The sequence below is a fragment of the Aquarana catesbeiana genome, linkage group LG02 (genome assembly GCF_042186555.1).
Source record: "Aquarana catesbeiana isolate 2022-GZ linkage group LG02, ASM4218655v1, whole genome shotgun sequence".
NCBI classification, from domain to species: Eukaryota; Metazoa; Chordata; class Amphibia; order Anura; family Ranidae; genus Aquarana; species Aquarana catesbeiana.
The window spans coordinates 573,824,809-573,847,423 of record NC_133325.1 but is presented as its reverse complement, the minus strand read 5'-3'; the positions used below and the strand labels follow the sequence as shown (position 1 = coordinate 573,847,423).

The window sequence follows — 22,615 nt, the reverse complement described above, 5'->3', positions numbered from 1 at the left end:
GGCTCGGTATTTTCCGTTCCGGCGCCGAGGAGAGAAGACTTCAATGTGAGTGTAACACTACACACACAGTAGAACATGCCAGGCACACAAAACACCCCCCTAACCCCCCCTAATAAAGTTTTAACCCCTTGATGACCCCCTGTCGCCAGTGTCACTAAGCGATAATTTTTCTGATCGCTGTATTAGTGTCACTGGTGACGCTAGTTAGGGAGGTATATATTTAGGTTTGCCGTCAGCGTTTTATAGTGACAGGGACCCCCATATACTACCTAAAGTTTTAACCCCTTGATTGCCCCCTAGTTAACCCTTTCACCACTGATCACCGTATAACTGTTACGGGTGACGCTGGTTAGTTCGTTTATTTTTTTATAGTGTCAGGGCACCCGCTGTTTATTACCGAATAAAGGGTTAGCCCCCTGATCGCCCGGCGGTGATATGCGTCGCCCCAGGCAGCGTCAGATTAGCGCCAGTACCGCTAACACCCACGCACGCAGCATACGCCTCCCTTAGTGGTATAGTATCTGAACGGATCAATATCTGATCCGATCAGATCTATAATAGCGTCCCCAGCAGTTTAGGGTTCCCAAAAACGCAGTGTTAGCGGGATCAGCCCAGATACCTGCTAGCACCTGCGTTTTGCCCCTCCGCCCAGCCCAGCCCACCCAAGTGCAGTATCGATCGATCACTGTCACTTACAAAACACTAAACGCATAACTGCAGCGTTCGCAGAGTCAGGCCTGATCCCTGCGATCGCTAACAGTTTTTTTGGTAGCATTTTGGTGAACTGGCAAGCACCAGCCCCAGGCAGCGTCAGGTTAGCGCCAGTACCGCTAACACCCACGCACGCACCGTACACCTCCCTTAGTGGTATAGTATCTGATCGGATCAATATCTGATCCGATCAGATCTATACTAGCGTCCCCAGCAGTTTAGGGTTCCCAAAAACGCAGTGTTAGTGGGATCAGCCCAGATACCTGCTAGCACCTGCGTTTTGCCCCTCCGCCCAGCCCACCCAAGTGCAGTATCGATCGATCACTGTCACTTACAAAACACTAAACGCATAACTGCAGCGTTCGCAGAGTCAGGCCTGATCCCCGTGATCGCTAACAGTTTTTTTGGTAGCGTTTTGGTGAACTGGCAAGCACCAGTGGCCTAGTACACCCCGGTCGTAGTCAAACCAGCACTGCAGTAACACTTGGTGACGTGGCGAGTCCCATAAGTGCAGTTCAAGCTGGTGAGGTGGCAAGCACAAGTAGTGTCCCGCTGCCACCAAGAAGAAGACAAACACAGGCCCGTCGTGCCCATAGTGCCCTTCCTGCTGCATTCGCCAATCCTAATTGGGAACCCACCACTTCTGCAGCGCCCGTACTTCCCCCATTCACATCCCCAACCAAATGCAGTCGGCTGCATGAGAGGCATTTTTATGTCCTCCCGAGTACCCCTACCCAGCGAACCCCCCCAAAAAACATGTCGTGTCTGCAGCAAGCGCGGATATAGGCGTGATACCCGCTATTATTGTCCCTCCTGTCCTGACAATCCTGGTCTTTGCATTGGTGAATGTTTTGAACGCTACCATTCACTAGTTGAGCATTAGCGTAGGGTACAGCATTGCACAGACTAGGCACACTTTCACAGGGTCTCCCAAGATGCCATCGCATTTTGAGAGACCCGAACCTGGAACCGGTTACAGTTATAAACGTTAGTTACAAAAAAATAGTTGTCGTTTTATTGTTCTCTCTCTCTATTCTCTCTCTATTGTTCTGCTCTTTTTTACTGTATTCTATTCTGCAATGTTTTATTGTTAAGTTTTATCATGTTTGCTTTTCAGGTATGCAATTTTTTATACTTTACCGTTTACTGTGTTTTATTGTTAACCATTTTTTTGTCTTCAGGTACGCCATTCACGACTTTGAGTGGTTATACCAGAATGATGCCTGCAAGTTTAGGTATCATCTTGGTATCATTCTTTTCAGCCAGCGGTCGGCTTTCATGTAAAAGCAATCCTAGCTGCTAATTAGCCTCTAGACTGCTTTTACAAGCAGTGGGAGGGAATGCCCCCCCCCCACCGTCTTCCGTGTTTTCTCTGGCTCTCCTGTCTCAACAGGGAACCTGAGAATTCAGCCAGCTGACCATAGAGCTGATCAGAGACCAGAGTGGCTCCAAACATCTCTATGGCCTAAGAAACCGGAAGCTACGAGCATTTCATGACTTAGATTTCGCCGGATGTAAAAAGCGCCATTGGGAAAGCATTTTATCACACCGATCTTGGTGTGGTCAGATGCTTTGAGGGCAGAGGAGAGATCTAGGGTCTAATAGACCCCAATTTTTTTCAAAAAAGAGTACCTGTCACTACCTATTGCTATCATAGGAAATATTTACATTCCCTGAGATAACAATAAAAATGATTAAAGAAAAAAAAAAAAAAAGAAGGGAACAGTTTAAAAATAAGATAAAAAAGCAAAAAAATAATAAAGAAAAAAAAAAAAAACACCCCTGTCCCCCCCTGCTCTCGCGCAAAGACGAACGCAAGCGTCGGTCTGGCGTCAAATGTAAACAGCAATTGCACCATGCATGTGAGGTGTCACCGCGAATGTCAGATCGAGGGCAGTAATTTTAGCAGTAGACATCCTCTGTAAATCTAAAGTGGTAACCTGTAAAGGCTTTTAAAGGCTTTTAAAAATGTATTTAGTTTGTCGCCACTGCATGTTTGTGCGCAATTTTAAAGCATGTCATGTTTGGTATCCATGTACTCGGCCTAAGATCATCTTTTTTATTTCATCAAACATTTGGGCAATATAGTGTGTTTTAGTGCATTAAAATTTAAAGTGTGTTTTTTCCCCCAAAAATTCGTTTGAAAAATTGCTGCGCAAATACTGTGTGAAAAAAAAAATTAAACACCCACCATTTTAATCTGTAGGGCATTTGCTTTAAAAAAATATATATAATGTTTAGGGGTTCAAAGTGATTTTCTTGCAAAAAAAAATAATTTTTTCATGTAAACAAAGAGTGTCAGAAAGGGCTTTGTCTTCAAGTGGTTAGAAGAGTGGGTGATGTGTGACATAAGCTTCTAAATGTTGTGCATAAAATGCCAGGACAGTTCAAAACCCCCCCAAATGACCCCATTTTGGAAAGTAGACACCCCAAGCTATTTGCTGAGAGTCATGTCGAGTCCATGGAATATTTTATATTGTGACACAAGTTGCGGGAAAGAGACAAATTTTTTTTTTTTTTCGCACAAAGTTGTCACTAAATGATATATTGCTCAAACATGCCATGGGAATATGTGAAATTACACCCCAAAATACATTCTGTTGCTTCTCCTGAGTATGGGGATAGCACATGTGTGAGACTTTTTGGGAGCCTAGCCGCGTACGAGACCCTGAAAACCAAGCACCGCCTTCAGGCTTTCTAAGGGCGTAAATTTTTGATTTCACTCTTCACTGCCTATCACAGTTTCGGAGGCCATGGAATGCCCAGGTGGCACAAAACCCCCACCAAATGACCCCATTTTGGAAAGTAGACACCCCAAGCTATTTGCTGAGAGGTATAGTGAGTATTTTGCAGACCTCACTTTTTGTCACAAAGTTTTGAAAATTGAAAAAAGGAAAAAAAAAATGTTTTTTCTTGTCTTTCTTCATTTTCAAAAACAAATGAGAGCTGCAAAATACTCACCATGCCTCTCAGCAAATAGCTTGGGGTGTCAACTTTCCAAAATGGGGTCATTTGGGGGGGTTTTGTGCCACCTGGGCATTCCATGGCCTCCGAAACTGTGATAGGCAGTGAAGAGTGAAATAAAAAATTTACGCCCTTAGAAAGCCTGAAGGCGGTGATTGGTTTTCGGGGCCCCATACACGGCTAGGCTCCCAAAAAGTCCCACGCATGTGGTATCCCCATACTCAGGAGAAGCAGCTAAATGTATTTTGGGGTGCAATTCCACATATGCCCATGGCCTGTGTGAGCAATATGTCATTTAGTGACAACTTTGTGCAAAAAAAAAAAAAAAAATTTGTCACTTTCCCGCAACTTGTGTCAAAATATAAAATATTCCATGGACTCAACATGCCTCTCGGCAAATAGCTTGGGGTGTCTACTTTCCAAAACGGGGTCATTTGGGGGGGTTTTGTGCCATCTGGGCATTTTATGGCCTTCAAAACTGTGATAGGTAGTGAGGAGTGAAATCAAAAATTTACGCCCTTAGAAATCCTGAAGGCGGTGATTGGTTTTCGGGGCCCTGTACGCGGCTAGGCTCCCAAAAAGTCCCACACATGTGGTATCTCCGTACTCAGGAGAAGCAGCTGAATGTATTTTGGGGTGCAATTCCACATAGGCCCATGGCCTGTGTGAGCAATATATCATTTAGTGACAACTTTTTGTAAATATTATTATTATTTTTTTTTTTTGTCATTATTCAATCACTTGGGACAAAAAAAAGAAATATTCAATGGGTTCAACATGCTTCTCAGCAATTTCCTTGGGGTGTCTACTTTCCAAAATGAGGTCATTTGTGGGGGTTTTGTACTGCCCTGTCATTTTAGCACCTCAAGAAATGACATAGGCAGTCATAAACTAAAAGCTGTGTAAATTCCAGAAAATGTACCCTAGTTTGTAGACGCTATAACTTTTGCGCAAACCAATAAATATACGCTTATTGACTTTTTTTTTTTACCAAAGACATGTGGCCGAATACATTTTGGCCTAAATGTATGACTAAAATTGAGTTTATTGGATTTTTTTTTATAACAAACAGTAGAAAATATAATTTTTTTTCAAAATTTTCGGTCTTTTTCCGTTTATAGCGCAAAAAATAAAAACGGCAGAGGTGATCAAATACCATCAAAAGAAAGTTCTATAGCAGTTACAGCGACGCAGTGCCAAATTGGAAAAAGTCCTCTGGTCCTTAGGCAGCATAATGGTCCAGGGCTGAAGTGGTTAAAGGCAAAAGGTGGACAAGCTAAATATTAAATGTGTTTTTTTTTATTTTTTCATACATTTTGCATGTTTATTGATTTAAAAAATATATATATATTTTATTGCTTTTTTAAAGCATCCTAACGTTGCAGGATTTTCTCACAAGTGTGTAAAACTTGTGTGCACAGCACTATATTTTGTGCATCAGTGTCTTTAGGCCCCTTTCACACTGTCGGACCGTTTAGGTCCGCCTGTCAGTTTTGTCGGCGGACCTGAACGGGCGCTCCATGCTAGTCTGTGGAGCGACGGATGTCAGCGGTGACATGTCCGTTGACATCTGACCCGGTCCAATCCCCTAAAATCAAACGGATGCCCCTACGTTCGCACCCGTCCCTATTGGATCGGGTGAGATCTGATGAAAACGGACATGCTGTCCGTTTTCGTCTGATGTCTCCATAGTAGCTAGCAGCGCTCGACAAGCCCCTCCCCGCTCAGTGAGCAGAGAGGGACCTGTCATCCGCCGACTCAGCGGAGATCAACGGTGAGATCTCCCGCTGAGCTGGCGGACAGAGGCAGACTCCAAGGCAACAAATCCACCTCGTGAGAATGATGCCTTACATCAAAGCCACCTTTACATCACAATCCCCTCTTTAAATCAGTGTCCTCACCTTCCCCCTTCACATCACAACCGCCCTTAACATCAGTCCCCCCCCCCCCTTTACATCTGTGTCCATAGTCCCCCTTTATATCACAGTTCCACAGTGGCCTCAGTTCTCCTATACATTGGAGTGCCCCTTTATGTTGTAGTGTCCTTCACATTAGAGCTGCGCGATTAATCATTGAGAATCATTATCGCGATTTTTTTTTTTTTTTCTTTTCTTCCCCCTTGCGATCATAACAAAGTATTTCCCGATTTTTTCTATGCAGAGAATTCTCTCTGCTCTGCTGAAGCTGACAGCCCTCAAGAGGGGAAAAAAAAAACAAAAAACTGGGCAGTCTGCCAAGTATCACATCATTCTTTAGGAGTGGAACTAAGTATGAACATTGTAATGATTTGTTCTTTAGATCAAAGGCATACACTTGGGTGTGTGAATGAGGGAAGTTTAACCACTTAAACACTAAACCTTTTTCTGACATTAGTTGGTTTCAAGTTAAAATAATTTTCTTTTGCTAGAAAATTACGTAGAACACCAAATATATATACATATATTTAAAATATATATTTTTTTTTTTTTTTGGAGAGACCCTAGAGAATATTTTTTTGGAAAAAATTACACTTTTTAATGAATTAAACCTAACCAGTAAAGTTAGCCCAATTTCTTTTTTGTATAATGTGAAAGATTTTACATCACGAGAATCGTGAACTTTATTCTAAGCAAAAAAAATTGTGATTCTCATTTTGGCCAGAATCGTGCAGCTCTACTTCTCATTAGTGCCCCTTTACAACACCGTGCCTCTTTAACCACTTCAGCCCCAGAGGATTTGGCTGCTCAATGATCAGGCCATTTTTTGCGATGCGGCACTGCTTCGCTTAACTGATAGTTGCACCCAAACAAAATTGACGTTCCCAACCCATCCCCCCAACCCCCCCCCCCCCCCACAAATAGAGCTTTCTTTTGATGGTATTTGATCATCACAAAAGGCCAACCAACATACAACTATGTCGGTTTGCCCAGGGGAGCCAACCTGCCGCAATACAACTGCAGTGTCTGGTCGGGAAGGGGTTAAATCACAATGCCCCCTTCAGTGCAAGCCTTCCCTGCACAGCCCTACCTTTTGCAGGGCAGAGGCACTTGTCAGCCTGCCTGTAATGTGCTCTCCTGAGTCTTCCACCTGGCTGCCACTGTGTCTTCCTCACAGCAGGAAGTGGGCTATGTTTGAAGGTCTGTGGTAATCGATACTCTTCCTTAAAGGGGTTGTAAAGGTAAAAATTTTTTCACCTTAATGCATTCTATGCATTAAGGTGAAAAAACTTTTGACAGTACCGCCGCCCCCAGGCCCCCCGTTTTACTTACCTGACGCCTCGAATCTTCGCTCCTCGTCCTCGTCAGCTTCATTGCAGCTCAGCCTGGTCGCTGATTGGCTGCAGTGGATGGATTGAAAGCAGCGCAGCCATTGGCTCGCGCTGCTGTCAATCACATCCGATGACGCGGCGCGCCGGGGGGCAGGGCCGAGTAATACAGCGAGCGGCTATAGCCGCCGGCTGTATCACGGGAGCGCGCCCGCAAGCACTCACCACCGTGCGAGGGAGCTCGCATGAAGGTGGTAAATGCTTGCGGGGAGGAGCTGAAACAGTCGCCGAGGGACCCCAGAAGACCAGGTTCGGGGCCACTCTGTGCAGAACGAGCTGCACAGTGAAGGTAAGTATAACATGTTTGTTATTTAAAAAAAAAAAAAAATAAATAACTTTACAACCCCTTTAAAGACAGTATTGCATTTTACAATAAGATAATGGTTATAACATTGCAATGATTATCGTTTTTGTTCTTTTTCAGGCCTATGTTGACAAATTTAAATTTCAGAGCATAACTGCTGATGAAACCTTGGCATTTTATTTAGATTACTTCCCAGAGCTTAAAGCAAAGAATGTTGATAAAATCAAGGGTAAGGCTAAATCAACACTTAATTCCAGCCTTTGTATTATATGTAGATGATATATATATCTATATCTATATCTATATATATATATATATATATATAGATATATATATATCTATATATATATATATATATCTATATATATATATAGATATATATATATCCCTTGCATCTTCTATTCATTCAAAATGCAGATGCTGTATTCAATTTATATTGCACATTTGAGGCCCTTTTTCAGGGTGAAAATCTTAATCACTGGGCACAATGTATTGGCCCAAGTATGTTTCTTCCTAAAAGTAACTTTGAATTACACTGCAGAAGATCCCAGGTGTTTTTTTTTTTTTTTGCATCCTCAGGCCACCGGTGAGCCTTTGTGCCAGCTGACACACGAAGGCAGGCTATAGATTATCATATAACAAAAAAGAGGAAAGGGAACCAATAGGATGGAGTACATCACAGTACCAGCCGGCATTTATCCACACACTCAATATAAGTGGGGCTCAGTGACCAAAAAAGAATATGAAAAAATGAGCAGGAAGACGACACAGTACCAAGTGCTACATAGGTGAGCCCTGGGAAATTACCAGAATTGTATAATAGTGAATTTAATAATTTTTTGAAAAAAGACCAATTGTAGAAAATACAACATGTCAACACCTAACACTATAAATAGACATATAAGTCTGGGGACAAGGGCTAACTACCAACACACGAGACAAAACGATGGACACCACCCAAATAAAATATAGTCCACAATAATGCACTGTATATACAGATGAAGTTAAACGCATCACCAAACAAGCCTATTTTGGATTAGATTGAAGGCAATGGCAATCTTAAAAAAAAAAAAAGTGTGTGTATGTATGTGTGTATATATATATATATATATATATATATATATATATATATATATACAGTCCATGGCTAATAGGAGGGGGGGGGGGGCGGCGGCTGTGTGACGGGGTCAGTCCAAGGAGTGAAAACAGAAAAGCCATCTGCAGATCCACAGATCATATGTGGTTCACTTATCTATGAAGGGTAATCAGAGCTGCAAGTCCACAGATTGATGTGATCCAAGAAGGCTATGACTCGCCTATGAGCGATTAAAGTTGCTATTATTTGGCAAACTTTCACTGGAACAACATAATGAATAGTGGTCCATTCACGCACAATAGCTTAATTCAGGATGCAAAATTGGCAGTGGTTCAGATAGCAATAATTAATGTCACAAATGGATCATTTACTTACTGTCTATATGGAACTGTGAAGGCAGCACTATGCAGCGCAGCCCTGAGTTGCTGGTCAGGGCTTCCAGGTGCTTCCGTGACATCTCCACATTGCTGCAAAGCTGAACAGCAGCTCCAAGAAAGGTCGCTCACGGAGCTAAGTAGACTAGCTGGCTGCCACACTGAAAAGACCGCTACCGTGTCTCATATGCCTGGGACACAGCTGATGCCATGGACCGGGAAACAGTGAGGTGGTGATGCTTGGGGTGGCATCTAGCCTTGAGAGGATTGACGTTAACATATTTCACTAGGGAACCCCGGATTCATCAGAACTAGGCCCCCTAGCTTAGACCAGTTTAAATGCACACAAATTTGGATCAGCTTTATTTAACTCACAGGAGAATCAAATTCGGCATGTGTTTAACCCAGACCAACAGTATGTTTTTGACAGAATTAACCCTTAAGGAAAACAATCACAATAATGACCACAGCATCTCCACAAATATAAAAAAATAAAGAAGAAAGAAAACATGACAATTTTAAGAAATAAAAAATAACTTTAAATGGAAAAAAAAAAGAGTTAAATAGATTATGGTAGTGCACTCACAGCATGATCTAAGGATGTCAATGGCTATATAGGAACAGAATTAACTCACGGCCGGAACTAGCCATTATCAAAAAAAAAAAAAAAATAGAAAATTTATAGCTACCTAAAGAAAACAGGCACCAACATTTTGTGTATATAAAAGAAAGAAATAAAAAAAGGGAAGTGTTAGTGTATTAAACATATAACTTCTAGAATGTTTTTGAGACTGTATTTTTTTGAGAAAAACAGGTATAAACTTAATCTATTTCTTGATAAGTGAGTTTGAGAAGAAAATTAATCCAGAAAAACTTGAAGATTTAGTTCTCTATTGATTCCATGTGGAATCAAAACATTTTAATTTATATATCCAGAACTTTTCTTTTTTAAGGAGACTCTATCAAAATCACCTTGTCTCTTACTAAGTTGCAGAGCATAAATTCCCTTCATCCTCAACCCATCAGGTTTGGACTGGTTGTGTAAAAGGAAATGCTGAGCTAATGGACTTTTTGGCCCCTTATGTTTAATTTCCCCGAGATGCACACTGATGTGGACACGTAACTGACGCTTATTACAGGAACATTGCAAACTATAGATCACTTTAGTAGTAGCACAGTTGAGTATTATCCACATTGGTGAACATCTCAGTACGCTCAACATAACGACAAATCTGACAATGCCCACACAGGAGCATCCCTTTCGATCTTGGAAAGGTAATGGTAATTATTTCCCAGGGCTCACCTATGTGGCACTGGGTACTGTCGTCTTCCTGACTCATTGCTCATTTTTTCATAGGCTATAGATGATGCGTTTTTTTTTGTTTTTTTTTGTTTCCTCTGTCTGGGGTGGCTCTATCTCTAAGGGGTTTTGTGGCTCTTGGGATCCCTTTTAGTGGAAAAACAGGAGTAGACCCATTACCTTATCTTGGCTGGGTTCCAGGGCCACTGACTGTGCTATGCACCTGCATGTGACATGAGGAGGGGTAGAAGCGTTCCCTGCCCTCCTGCAGGGGTCTCCAAACTATGGCCCTCCAGTTCAGGAACTAAAATTCCCATCATGCCTAGTCATGTCTGTGAATGACAGTTTTACAAAGCCTCATGGGACGTGTAGTACCGCAACAGCTGGAGGGCCATAGTTTGGAGATCCCTGGACTAGAGCATTGGCTAAATCTTGAGCCACTTGGTCAAATTTCTCCATGTTTGTACAGCATTACCGCTTAGCCAAGACCAAGCTTTTGGGAGGAAGGTCCGCCCCCCCCCCTTTAGGTAGTAAGTTTTTGCTCTCCCCTCAAGGGCTGTACTAGAAGATGACTGGGGGGAAATCCAGAGTGCACTTACTGTTGACTATTTCCAGTAGTCTTCCAGAACAGCACAATCCTTCCCTATTTAATGGATTATGTTTCTTTTTTATGGTGGTGTATTTTTCAGAGTCATCCTTTTGGTTTTCCTATAAACTGACTGCGTGTCTGGAGGACCACCGTTTTTTTCTGATTGAGCAATGTGTTTTCTGTCCCAGTGGGAGCAGCTCTATCTCAGGGGCTAGACTACTTGAAATAGTTTACAGGTAAGCCTAACACATGATTTTTAAGTGGATTTGCCATTTCACTTATTCAGAGAGCTTGTTGAAGTGATGTGCTTCCATTTAATTACAATCAACTTCCTTGATTACAGCTAGTGGGATTGTTCAGTCTACCACCAGATCTGCTGGCATCTTTATCTTTTGTGATAGCTCACGCTTCTTCAGAATGTGGGTCTCAATAGCCAAACCGTTAAATTTAGCGTTTGTAAGGTAGGATGGAATACCAGACCTTGCGAGAGAAGGTCTGGACGTGGCGGTAGGGTCCATGGGCCACAAGAATCACCGACTTCCCTTCCTGCTTGATCGTGCAAGGAAGTCGTGGAAGCAGAACAGGAGGGAATGCATAAATCGGTGAAAACTGATTCCACGGGAATACCAAGGCATCTATCCGCATGCCAGCGGATCTTTTGTTCTTGACACAAAGTTGTCAATCTTTTTGTTGAACCTGGACGCAAACAGATCCACGTCCAGAATTCCCCATTTTTTACATATTGTCAGATGTCAGGGTGAAGAGACCATTCTCCCAGGAACAACTGCGGGCAGCTCAAGTTACCACCTTCCAGGTAACTGGTAGGAAGGATTTTCCTTTCTGCAGATTCTTGGTTATCAACCAACTGAGGCTTTGGCGCACCTTTGGAGACAAACTCATTGGGAAGTCTAGAGCTTGTACCTTCTTGTTCCAAGCCGATAGGATACTGTTTTGCAGTAGTCTCGAATGAAATTGACATATATTGGTGGAGTGGGGGCCAGGGAAAAGGAAGGGGATCTACGGTATAGGGTTACCGGAGGGAGAAAGTGGTTACCTTAGCAATTAATGGTCAGTACATTGAAAGGTGGTATCAAAGGTAACAATTTATTAATTCATTATAAAATCACCTTTGTGGAGTAGACATACAGATGTACAAATAATAGCACTATAGGATACATAGGACTCCTAGTCAAGGTTAGCTTAAAAATGGACTAACGAACACGACAAACAAGACACACACAGAACATACTACACAGAACATACTACGGCACAGACACTGTCCGGACTGTTATATGCTGCTCGGCGGCCAGGCAGTCAGGTTGAGTCGTGGCAGTTATGGATAGGGACCAGTGGGAAATTGGTGGAATGTGCTGCCGAGAAGCATATAGGTGGAGCGGGGAGGGGGAAGGAGACCCGGGGAAGGGGGATGCTTATGGACCAAGGGGATGGCTGGGCTGGACTTGGCAGTTGAAAATGACCTTTGAGGTTATGAACAAGCTGGATGTTCAATAGCGATGAAGCTATAAGTCTATACACGATGAAATTGAATCATACAGTGTAAGCAGTGGTAATAGTCCAGGTCAATTAATAGAACAGATTATACACTGTGATCAGCAGGCTTCAGGGCTATGCATAAAGTGCAGTATGGTGCGGTATAAGGTGCTCCGGTAAACGTATGGCAAATACAGGACCAAGGCTATGCGTAAAGCTGTATAATGTCCCCAACTTTGAGTGAGTTATGGATGCTCATACTTTACCCTCTGCAAGGATTCCTGGAGGCTGGTCCGCAAGCCGTACTGAAGATGACTGACGAGGTCCAAAGGATTGCCGGGCCGGCACTATGGCTGCAGCCGTTTGTCCCCTTGGAGGTAACCTGCCAGGTCCTATTATGAGGGAAATCCCTTGCTGGGTACAGATCGCATGAACAGCTCGAGGTGCCGTCAGCATGTGCTGTGGGCTACGTGATGCCTCTCAGCTGTGCAGCTCCTCGCACTCCGTCCGCTCGATAGACAGCGCTAGTGCCGGTGGTGACGTTAACGCGTTTCGCTGTTGCGTGGTAGCGTAGCTTCTTCCTGGACGTCGAATGAAATTGAGCATAAGGAATGGCCTCGAATGAAGCCACCATCTTTCCCAACAATCTCATGCAAAGTGGAATAGGAGGATTCTTCTTTGCCTTTACCACTTGAATCAGTTCCTTTATGGCACTGATCTTTGCCTGGGGCAAGAACACCCTCTTCTGAGTGGTATCTATGATCAGACCCAAGTATTCCAATCTCCTTGATGGTTTTAAGGAAGATTTTTCTAGGTTGCGAATCCAACCTAGGTATTCCAGGTGGCTGACTGTGGTGACCAAACTCTGGTCTAAGCGGGCTACAAACTGGTCTATCAAGAGCAGATCGTCTAAGTAAGCTAGAATTGTTATACCTTGAGCCCTTAATATGGCTAGAGGAGGAGCCAGGACCTTTGTAAACACTCGAGGTGCAGTAGCTAGAAAGGCAGAGTTACAAACTGAAAATGAAGATTTTCTATCTCGAAGCGTAGATATTTCTGGTGAGCGGGAGAAATAGGTACATGGAGGTAAGCATCCTTGATGTCAATTGTCGCTAGAAGTTCTCCACCTTGTAGAATGGAGACTACTGATTGGATTGACTCCATGCGAAAAGAGCGGATATTCAAAAACCGGTTTAGATCTTTGAGATCTAGAATGGGTCTGACATCCCCATTTGGTTTTGGTACCGTGAAAAGGTTTAAATAAAACTCCAATCCCTGCTCTTCCATGGGGACCACCGATATCTTTTGAGACAAGATGGTCCAATGCTTAAAAGAGAGACTTCTTCTTTTTCCCTGGATCCCTGGGAACGTTTGATCTGAGAAAACGAGGAGACGGGGACTCTCGAAACGCTAGTTTGTACCCCAGAGTTATTGAGGAGGTAACCCATTTGTCTCGACACTCTTCCTGCCAGATGCTTGAGAACTGCAGAAGTCTCTCCCCCCCCCTCCCCACGCGAGTGGGGGCTTCCCTTCATAAGGAGGCCTTAGTACTTTGTTTTGTAGGCTTCCTTCCCCAGGAACTGTTTTGTCCCTGGGGTTGACTCTGAGGTTTACCTCTAGAACTTGACAGTGGAGGCCGTCAAGACTGCCTGGAGGCTGATGCCCCTGGCACTGGAGAAGAAGCTAGTTTAAATGAAATACGCTTACTCTTTTTCCTAACTGGCAAAAGGGAACTCTAACCATTAGAGATTCTTTGGATGTATTTATCCAGATCATCCCCAAACAGCCGTTCACCGCGAAAGGGAAAACGAACCAGGAGCTTTTTGCATGGCTCTTTTCGGCTGACCAATTTTTCAACCATAGTATTCTATGCATATGCACCAGCCCAAGCGTAAGGCATGGGGCCTGGAGAATAGAATCTCTCATAGCGTCTATTGCAAAACATAACGCCCCTGGTAGCTCGGCCAACCCTTGGGCCTGCTGATCAGGAATAATCTTGAGCACCTGTTTAAACTGGTCTCAAGGATTGACATACACCAATTGCTGCCAGCGCAGGCTGAGTTACTGAACCTGCCAGAGAAAAGTGTTTTTTAATAGGAGTTCCAACTTATTCTTATCCGTTGGATCCTTAAGCATTTGAGCATTGTCTACCAGACAAGGCAAATTTTTATTCACAGAGGATATAGCAGTGTCAATTGCTGGAATTTCCCATTTTTTAAAATTTTTTTTTAATTTTTTCCTCCATAGGATAAAGTGTTAAACTTTTTCAGAGGGTAAAACTGCTTATGTGGGTGATCCCACTCAGAATACATAAGCTTTTCCAGCAATGAATGGATAGGAAAAGCATGAACAGCTTGGGGAGGCTTTAGCGAACCCAAACAAGTAGGTTTATCGACCGACTCAGTTAAAGGTAGCAAGAATGTGGAGAGGACCAATTCAGTAAGAGATTGTACCATCAATCTTTCAGATTGTGAACCTGATCCTTCTGCATTTGACCCCTCAGAAGAGGAGTCATCAGCCTCTTCCTGGTCCCCTGAGAGAAATTAATCATCTCCTGCCCCTGGTTCCTCAGTTTCAGGGCCCTTGGTAAAAGAAGTGGACCTGTTGTGCTTAGTCCCATTCTGGGATGCGATTGAAGCCACTATTCTCTGCTCCAACCCCAATATAGTTGAGGAAAAAACCTCTTGAGTAACATAGACAGGGGCTGCAGTGTTGGAAACAGTTGCAACACCTGACGGCCCAGATGGTTCACTCTGACCAGCCACCTCAGAACTCTCAGGTGAGGATTCCATTTTTTTAGAGATGGTTCTAGGCTTTTTTGAGCTTGAAGGAGTCTCTCTTGAGCCCCTTTTTTGGGGTGTTTCTAGCCCCCCTTCTGACCATAGCCCGATGCACAAATGCAGAGGTACTAAAAGAAGAAATCGCATCCACTGCTCGAGCAATAGTCCAGCCACTGCCGCTGCTATTAACGCTCAGCCTGAAACCATTTGTAAATGTGCCAAGGGAATGCCTGTCACCAACCTGTTACATGCCCCTTTTTGCTCGTATCCCTCTGACATCTGCAGCCAGCAAAAATTGCCCAATTCCTACTGGAGGTCTGAGCTGCTTGCCGGAGGGAAGCCTGCTGTTTCTGCTGCACAGCGTGATCTTTGAGGAAAGGGTACCTTGTGACAAGGTACGTGCTCTATACAGCCCCCAGTGGTGACTCTTAGGCATGACAACCTTTACTTTTTTTAAAGGAGACATTTCATAAGAAAAGTTAAATTCCTTAGAAACCTTTCCCACCGCAGGGATTTCTGTGGTAAAACCAACAGACCCATTCTTCGCCCCTCACGGTGGGCTCCGTTACCAAACCTTCAGGAACCGGGGACCCTCAGGATACCCACACTCCTGGACCCGTAAAGCACCCCACCAGTAAAACTTTATGGCTGAAAACACCAAAGCACTGGATCCCGGGGTCCAGCGCTCTAAAAAAGAGAAGCGTTACAGGCAAAACCTTGTTTCTTTGGACACGAGGCCCCGGTACCATTAAATTCGGCCTAGAAAAGAGATTTTGAATGGATCCAGTTGCATAGCTTGCCCCAGCAAAGGAATCTTCCAGTGGAGCACAGCACATCTTTACTCGTGACCAACACCTAAGACACTGGCGAACAAACTGGTACTCCCAGTAGTGGGAGGGGTTATATAGGGAGTGGACTTCCTGTGTTAGGGTGTGCCAGTGTCCACCACCTAAAGGTGGCCTATAACCCACATAGTAACTACTATAGCTCTGTGTCCCGTGATGTACTTCAAAGAAAAGGATTTCACAGGTAAGCTGTTATAAAAATCCTATTTTTTGCTGCCAAGCAGTAGTTTGTATGTATTATTCTAATTATCTTGTAAATGCACATTACTGAAGGTTTTTTCTTTTACTTCAGGCCTGGAATTTCACCATTGGCTAGATACCCCTGGTTGGCCGGCCTTTTTGCCAGACCTGTCTTCTGGTACTTCGCTCATGAAACCAGCTGATGAGTTGGCTGATCTCTGGTCATCTTCTCCACTGAATATGCAAGATATTGGAAAAATGGATGTTTCTTCTTGGAAAACCTATCAGATGATCTACTTCTTGGATCAGGTTCTTGCAAAGTCCCCTCTACCACCTGGTAAGAAAATAAGTTGTGTTAAACCAGAACTAAATCTCACTAAATTAACAATTTCCCAAAACGGTTACATTCATGGCATGACATGAATGATAACTGTCAGTTGCTTGTGCTCTAAGATGACCGCTTCCTTAGCTGTGAAGAATAGGGGAGGGGGGGGGGGGATCATTCTGCTTTAAGTAAAGTAATGGCACACTTGTGAGAGTTAAATACCTGTTTCAAATATAACATGCACTTGATGGCAACCAATAAATGGTAGGAATTTACAGAATAGTATAAATAAGTAAAAGGCAGTCTGCTGAAGCTTCATTTATTTACATTTCTTATTCTATTTTACAAAGGTAATGTGGAAGAGCTTGGAAAATATTACACAAAGATTTCAGAAGCCACCAATGCTGAACTCCGTCTTCGCTGGTCTCAAATTGTGCTGAAAAATGATTACCAGGATCATTTTTCTAAAGTCCGTGATTTCTTGTACTGCCAGGTATGTGAGTGGGAAATGTAGCCAACATATAGTAGGAGGAATTAAAAACCTGCATTTTAATCCTAGAGCAATTTTTACTGGTCATACATTTCAGACTTGATGGAACCTAGCAAGTAAGTGGCCTCCTTCTATTTGTAGCAAGACAGCTCTCTTGCTATTTATAAATTATATTGTGTACACACAGACACACACACTAGCATGTGGGTACTTTTTAAAAATGCAGACAAGACCTTTTATCTTTGAGGGACTGGTAGGTATAGAATGGATATCAAGGGGAAACCCACGCAAAAAATCCGAACCATTACTATCCACATGGGAGCTTCCTTGCCAGAGGTGCATTGGCAAACTTTTTTTTTTTTTTCTCTCTCTCTCTCTCTCCTTACAAGCCCACTTTTTTTTTGGAAAAAATACTCTTTTTTAATTAAAAAAATAAGACAACAGTGAAGTGATAACCAACCTGCACACTTCAAAATTGCGCCCGCTTGTGGAATGTCGACAAACTTTTACCCTTAAAAAAATTCTACAGGTTGTATGTTTTGAATTAGAGGAGTTCTAGGGCTAGAATTATTGCTCTCGCTCTACCGATCATGGCGATACCTCACATGTGTGGTTTGAACAGTTTTCATATGCGGGCGCTTCTGCACACGAGCTCAGCGGGAGGGGATGCGTTTACTTTTTTACACTGTTCTTTAAAAAAAAAAATTGTGTCACTTTTATTCCTATTACAAGCAATGTAAACATCCATTGTAATAGATAACAAGCATGACAGGACCTCTTAAATATGAGATCTGAGGTCAACAAAAAAAAAAAAATGATCGCTTCTAGACGCCTCCTGTATGGAGAAACTAGTCGCATGCATTTGGTTAGGTGTGATTTTGGCTCATTCTTCCACCCAGTCTTCAAATCTTGAAGGTTCCATGGGCTGCTTCTATGATCTTTCTTTCCATAGATTTTCTATTGGATTTAAGTCAGGTGAGCGGCTGGGCCATTCTAGCATCTTTTTAGAAATAAATTTACTTAGGAAAATGGTCAATGTTTATTTTATCCGCTGTACAAGCAAAAATTCCAGCATTCTGAAGAATGAACGAAGAGACAAAATTTCAGTCCGAATTTGTGTTCCTACTCAAGTATTAAATTCAAGCAGCTTGCATGTTCACGGAAAGGTCGGCGGTGGAAACCACTTTTTTTTTTTTTTTCGTTCTCATCAGCTTGGTTACATTACTAGTGACATTTATACCACCTATAGCTAGTTTGAGACTGGTTAATAATATTAGGTTTAAGTATACGATATACGATATTTCAAGTGTCCTGTTAACCAACCAATAAACATGAACATATTTTCTCATTGTGCTTCCAGGGAAAACAGAAGTACACATTGCCATTATACCGTGCTATGAAAGCTGGATCAGAGGCCGCTCGTGCTCTAGCCACAGAAACTTTCCACCAGACATCTCCACAGCTTCATCACAATGTCCGCAGTTATGTGAAAAAAATCCTGGGAGTGTAAAAACATTACATAAGATGAAGACACCAGAAACGCACAGTAATATATACTGCACTCAACATCCATCTCCTGGCATACAGAAATAGATTTTTATAGCTTAGCAATTAAATTAAAATTGTTTAATGAAACTTATATTAATACTGTGCTGGTAGCATTCAAATAATATACTAACTAAACATTTTTATATGGCGATTAGCCAGCTCGAATACTTACATTTAGGCTTTGAATAACTTCTACCACTAAGTGGAGTACTATGAATTCTTCCATTAGCTTTGTAAGTTAAGGGAATTGGTATTCCAGAATTAAACTGACACAGTGGGAGAGTGATTCAGGTCTTGCATTTAAAATGTAATTTCACAAATAATTTTTTTTTTTTTTTTTTACAAAAAGAGAGGACTGTTTATTATTACATACCCCCTACAATATGTCCATGGTATATGCTGCCTCAGACTAGAACTCATCACCATTACTATGTCAATAGCTTGATGTTTGCCTTACATATGTAAAGTTGGGAACAGCTGCAAGAATATCATATTGTGTCATTTTTGCTTAATATAAATAAAAAGAAAAAAGGTTGGATGCACAATAAAAGTGGCATTACTAGCACGCATTTTAGATTTGAACAAGCGGATTAGCTCTTAACCTATCATTTCCTTATGGATAAGGTAGTGGCGTAAAACGTAAACCTTTCATGAGAGATGTGTAGGGACTGCTCATCTACAAATGCAAGACACCTGGCTGTTATGGTGAACCGACCACTGACTTTAAAACTTTGATTCAGTAACCCTGAACAAGGATACAGAACAGGCAAGTCTCATTCTTATTTTGCGTACCTAATTTAAATGCTGTAGTACAATAATAGGGTCATTTTGACAGTAAGGCAGCTAACCTTTCCACAAGAAGGGGTGGACAATGGCGGACTCAATGTCACTCATGATAGGTTTACTTTAAGCTGGGGTCCTTAAATTATTTAATATTTAAATACCATCAATGTATGCAGGGCCCAGTTTCCACAACTTCCTGTATTCCCAATTTATCAAATGTATTTTATGACTACTGCTATTTTGTATTTTTTAATTTCTATGATTCTCTTTTTGAGATCATCAATGTGCACTATAGGGATAGTTTTTCCAATTTTGTATGTAATTTTTTTTTTTTTTTTTTAACAAATTGCATTAAAGCTTTTGCTGTGGTGGTGGTTTTTTTGTCATTTTTGTAATAATTTAAAGTGTGTGTAAGTAATTTTTTTTTTTTTTAAATTAAAACAATAAACATGTTATCACCTGCTCTTTGCAATTGTATTGCACAGAACGAGCTTGACCTTCCTCTTCTGGGCTCCCCCTTTCGTCTCTTCCCCCCCCCCCTTTTGTCTCTTCCCCCCCCCCTTCGTCTCTCTCTCCCCCACCCCCCCTTTCGTCTCTTTCTCTCCCTCTCCCCCCTTTCGTCTCTCTCTCTCCCCCTCCCCCCTTTCGTCTCTCTCTCCCCCTCCCCCCCCTTTCGTCTCTCTCTCCCCCTCCCCCCTTTCGTCTCTCTCTCCCCCTCCCCCCCTTTCGTCTCTTTCTCTCCCCCTCCCCCCCTTTCGTCTCTCTCTCCCCCTCCCCCTCTTTCGTCTCTTTCTCTCCCCCTCCCCCCCTTTCGTCTCTTTCTCTCCCCCTCCCCCCCTTTCGTCTCTTTCCCTCCCCCTTTCGTCTCTTTCCCTCCCCCTTTCCTCTCTTTCCCTCCCCCTTTCCTCTCTTTCCCTCCCCCTTTCCTCTCTTCCCCCCCCCTTTCCTCTCTTTCCCTCCACCCTTTCGTCTCTTTCCCTCCCCCCCTTTCGTCTCTCTTTCCTCCCCCCCCCCCTTTCGTCTCTCTTTCCCCCCCTTTGTCTCTCTTTCCTCCCTCCCCCCCTTTCGTCTCTCTTTTCCCCCCCTTTCATCTCTCTTTTCCCCCCCTTTCGTCTCTTTTCCCCCCCTTTCGTCTCTTTTCCCCCCCTTTCGTCTCTTTTCCCCCCCTTTCGTCTCTTTTCCCCCCTTTTGTCTCTCTTTTCCCCCCTTTCGTCTCTCTTTCCCCCCCTTTCGTCTCTCTCCCCCCCCCCTTTCGTCTCTCTTCCCCCCCCCCTTTCGTCTCTCTTTTCCCCCCTTTCGTCTCTCTTTTCCCCCCTTCCCTCTCTCTTTTGCCCCCCCTTCCTCTCTCTTTTGCCCCCCCTTCCTCTCTCTTTTGCCCCCCCTTCCTCTCTCTTTTGCCCCCCCCTTCCTCTCTCTTTCCCCCCTTTCGTCTCTCTTTCCCCCCTTCGTCTCTCCCCCCCCTTTCGTCTCTCTCCCCCCCCTTTCGTCTCTCTCCCCCCCCTTTCGTCTCTCCCCCCCCTTTCGTCTCTCCCCCCCCTTTCGTCTCTCCCCCCCCTTTCGTCTCTCTTCCCCCCCTTTCGTCTCTCTCTTTCCCCCCCTTTCGTCTCTCTCTTTCCCCCCCTTTCGTCTCTCTCTTTCCCCCCCTTTCGTCTCTCTCTTTCCCCCCCTTTCGTCTCTCTTCCCCCCCCCTTTCGTCTCTTCCCCCCCCCTTTCGTCTCTTTCCCCCCCCTTTCGTCTCTTTCCCCCCCCCCTTCGTCTCTCTTCCCCCCCCTTTCGTCTCTCTCCCCCCCCCTTTCGTCTCTCTCCCCCCCCCTTTCGTCTCTCTCACCCCCCCTTTCGTCTCTCTCACCCCCCCTTTCGTCTCTCTCACCCCCCCTTTCGTCTCTCTCACCCCCCCTTTCGTCTCTCTCACCCCCCCTTTCGTCTCCCCCCCCCATTTCGTCTCTTTCCTCCCTCCCTCCCTCCCTCCCCCCCTTTCGTCTCTCTTTCCTCCCCCCTCCCTCCCTCCCCCCCTTTCGTCTCTCTTTCCTCCCCCCTCCCTCCCTCCCCCCCTTTCGTCTCTCTTTCCTCCCTCCCTCCACCCCATTTCGTCTCTCTTTCCTCCCTCCCTCCCCCCCCTTTCGTCTCTCTTTCCTCCCCCCCCCCTTTCGTCTCTCTCTCACTATTTCTGCCCTCCTTCTGGAAAGGCTTTATAGATGGCAGTCATACTGGTCCTTTGACGTCAGACATTTCTTCAGGCATTAAAAAAAAAAAAAAAATCAATCTACATCTTGTATGCATGTTACAGAACTGTGATTTAGGCATGACCTCTAACATTTTCTTTACAATGTTTGTGTGTTTTTTTTTAATCTCCTCAAAATTGGTGCAACAATGCTAAAAGGGTTACAGAAAGTTTCACAAAGGTAATGAAGAGCAGTAGCTGTCAGTAAGGAATATTTATTATGTCAAAGTTCAAAAAGTGATGACCGTAAAAAATTTTTTTAATAAAAAAGCAGAGATGAGCATTGGCAGCTGCTGCATTTCTCTCAAGTATATACAGTATATTCCAATTAAAATAGATGTTGTACCATTTAATGAGCAATTAATTAGGGATGTATTAAAAACAATGAATAATTGTAAAAGGAAAGGATGGAACTTGAAATCAATGAAAAGAAAAGTAACTATATGATTATGTTGGACCACTGAATATAAAGAATCTTAAAACAGAAAGCTATGAATTTAAGATCTAGTTTTCTACATTACAACCATTAAAGAGATTGTGTTTTAATGCACTGAATTTTGGTATCAAAACATAATGAAACCAATTGTGATCTACAGCTCAAAACCATGTTAAACACAAGCAGCTAAGAAAATGTTTGTAGTATGAGAATGGAAGGCGTTGAGTAAAATCTTTGGAGCAGTATACAACCCCTGGCAAAAATTATGGAATCACCAGTCCCTGAGGATGTTCCTTCAGTTGTTTATTGTTGTAGAAAAAAAGCAGATCACAGACATGGACAAAAACTAAAGTCATTTCAAATGGCAACTTTCTGGCTTTAAGAAACACTAAAAGAAATCAAGAAAAATAATTGTGGTGGCCAGTAACAGTTAGATTTATAGAACAAGCACATGGAATAAATTATGGAATCACTCAATTCTGAGGAAAAAATGATGGAATCATGAAAAACAAACAAAATAACACTCCAACACATCACTAGTACTTTGTTGCACCACCTCTGGGTTTTATAACTGCTTGCAGTCTCTGAGGCATTGACTTTATGAGTGATAAACAGTACTCTTCATCAATCTGGCTCCAGCCTTCTCTGATTGCTGTTGCCAAATCATCTTTTCAGGTTGAATTGAGATCCGGACTGTTTGCAGGCCATGACATTGACCTTATGTGTCTTTCTTCAGGGAATTTCTTTACAGTTTTTGCTCTATGGCAAGATGCATTATCATCTTGATAAATGATTTCATCATCCCCAAACATCCTTTCAATAGATGGGATAAGAAAAGTGTCCAAAATTTCAATGTAAACCTGTGCATTTATTG

At 43.1% G+C, this 22,615-nt stretch overlaps 1 protein-coding gene across 1 annotated transcript in view; it reads left to right on the top strand.

Annotated features, from left to right (window-relative positions):
• LOC141128677 (aminopeptidase B-like) overlaps positions 1-18,717 on the top strand; it is a 58,026-nt gene extending 39,309 nt beyond the window's left edge. Inside the window, 4 exon segments of the mRNA XM_073616108.1 lie at positions 7,404-7,512; positions 16,051-16,275; positions 16,614-16,756; positions 18,114-18,717. Of these exon segments, the coding sequence (XP_073472209.1) occupies positions 7,404-7,512; positions 16,051-16,275; positions 16,614-16,756; positions 18,114-18,263 (627 nt within the window). The 3' untranslated portion in view covers positions 18,264-18,717.
• The last annotated feature ends 3,898 nt before the right edge of the window (positions 18,718-22,615 follow it).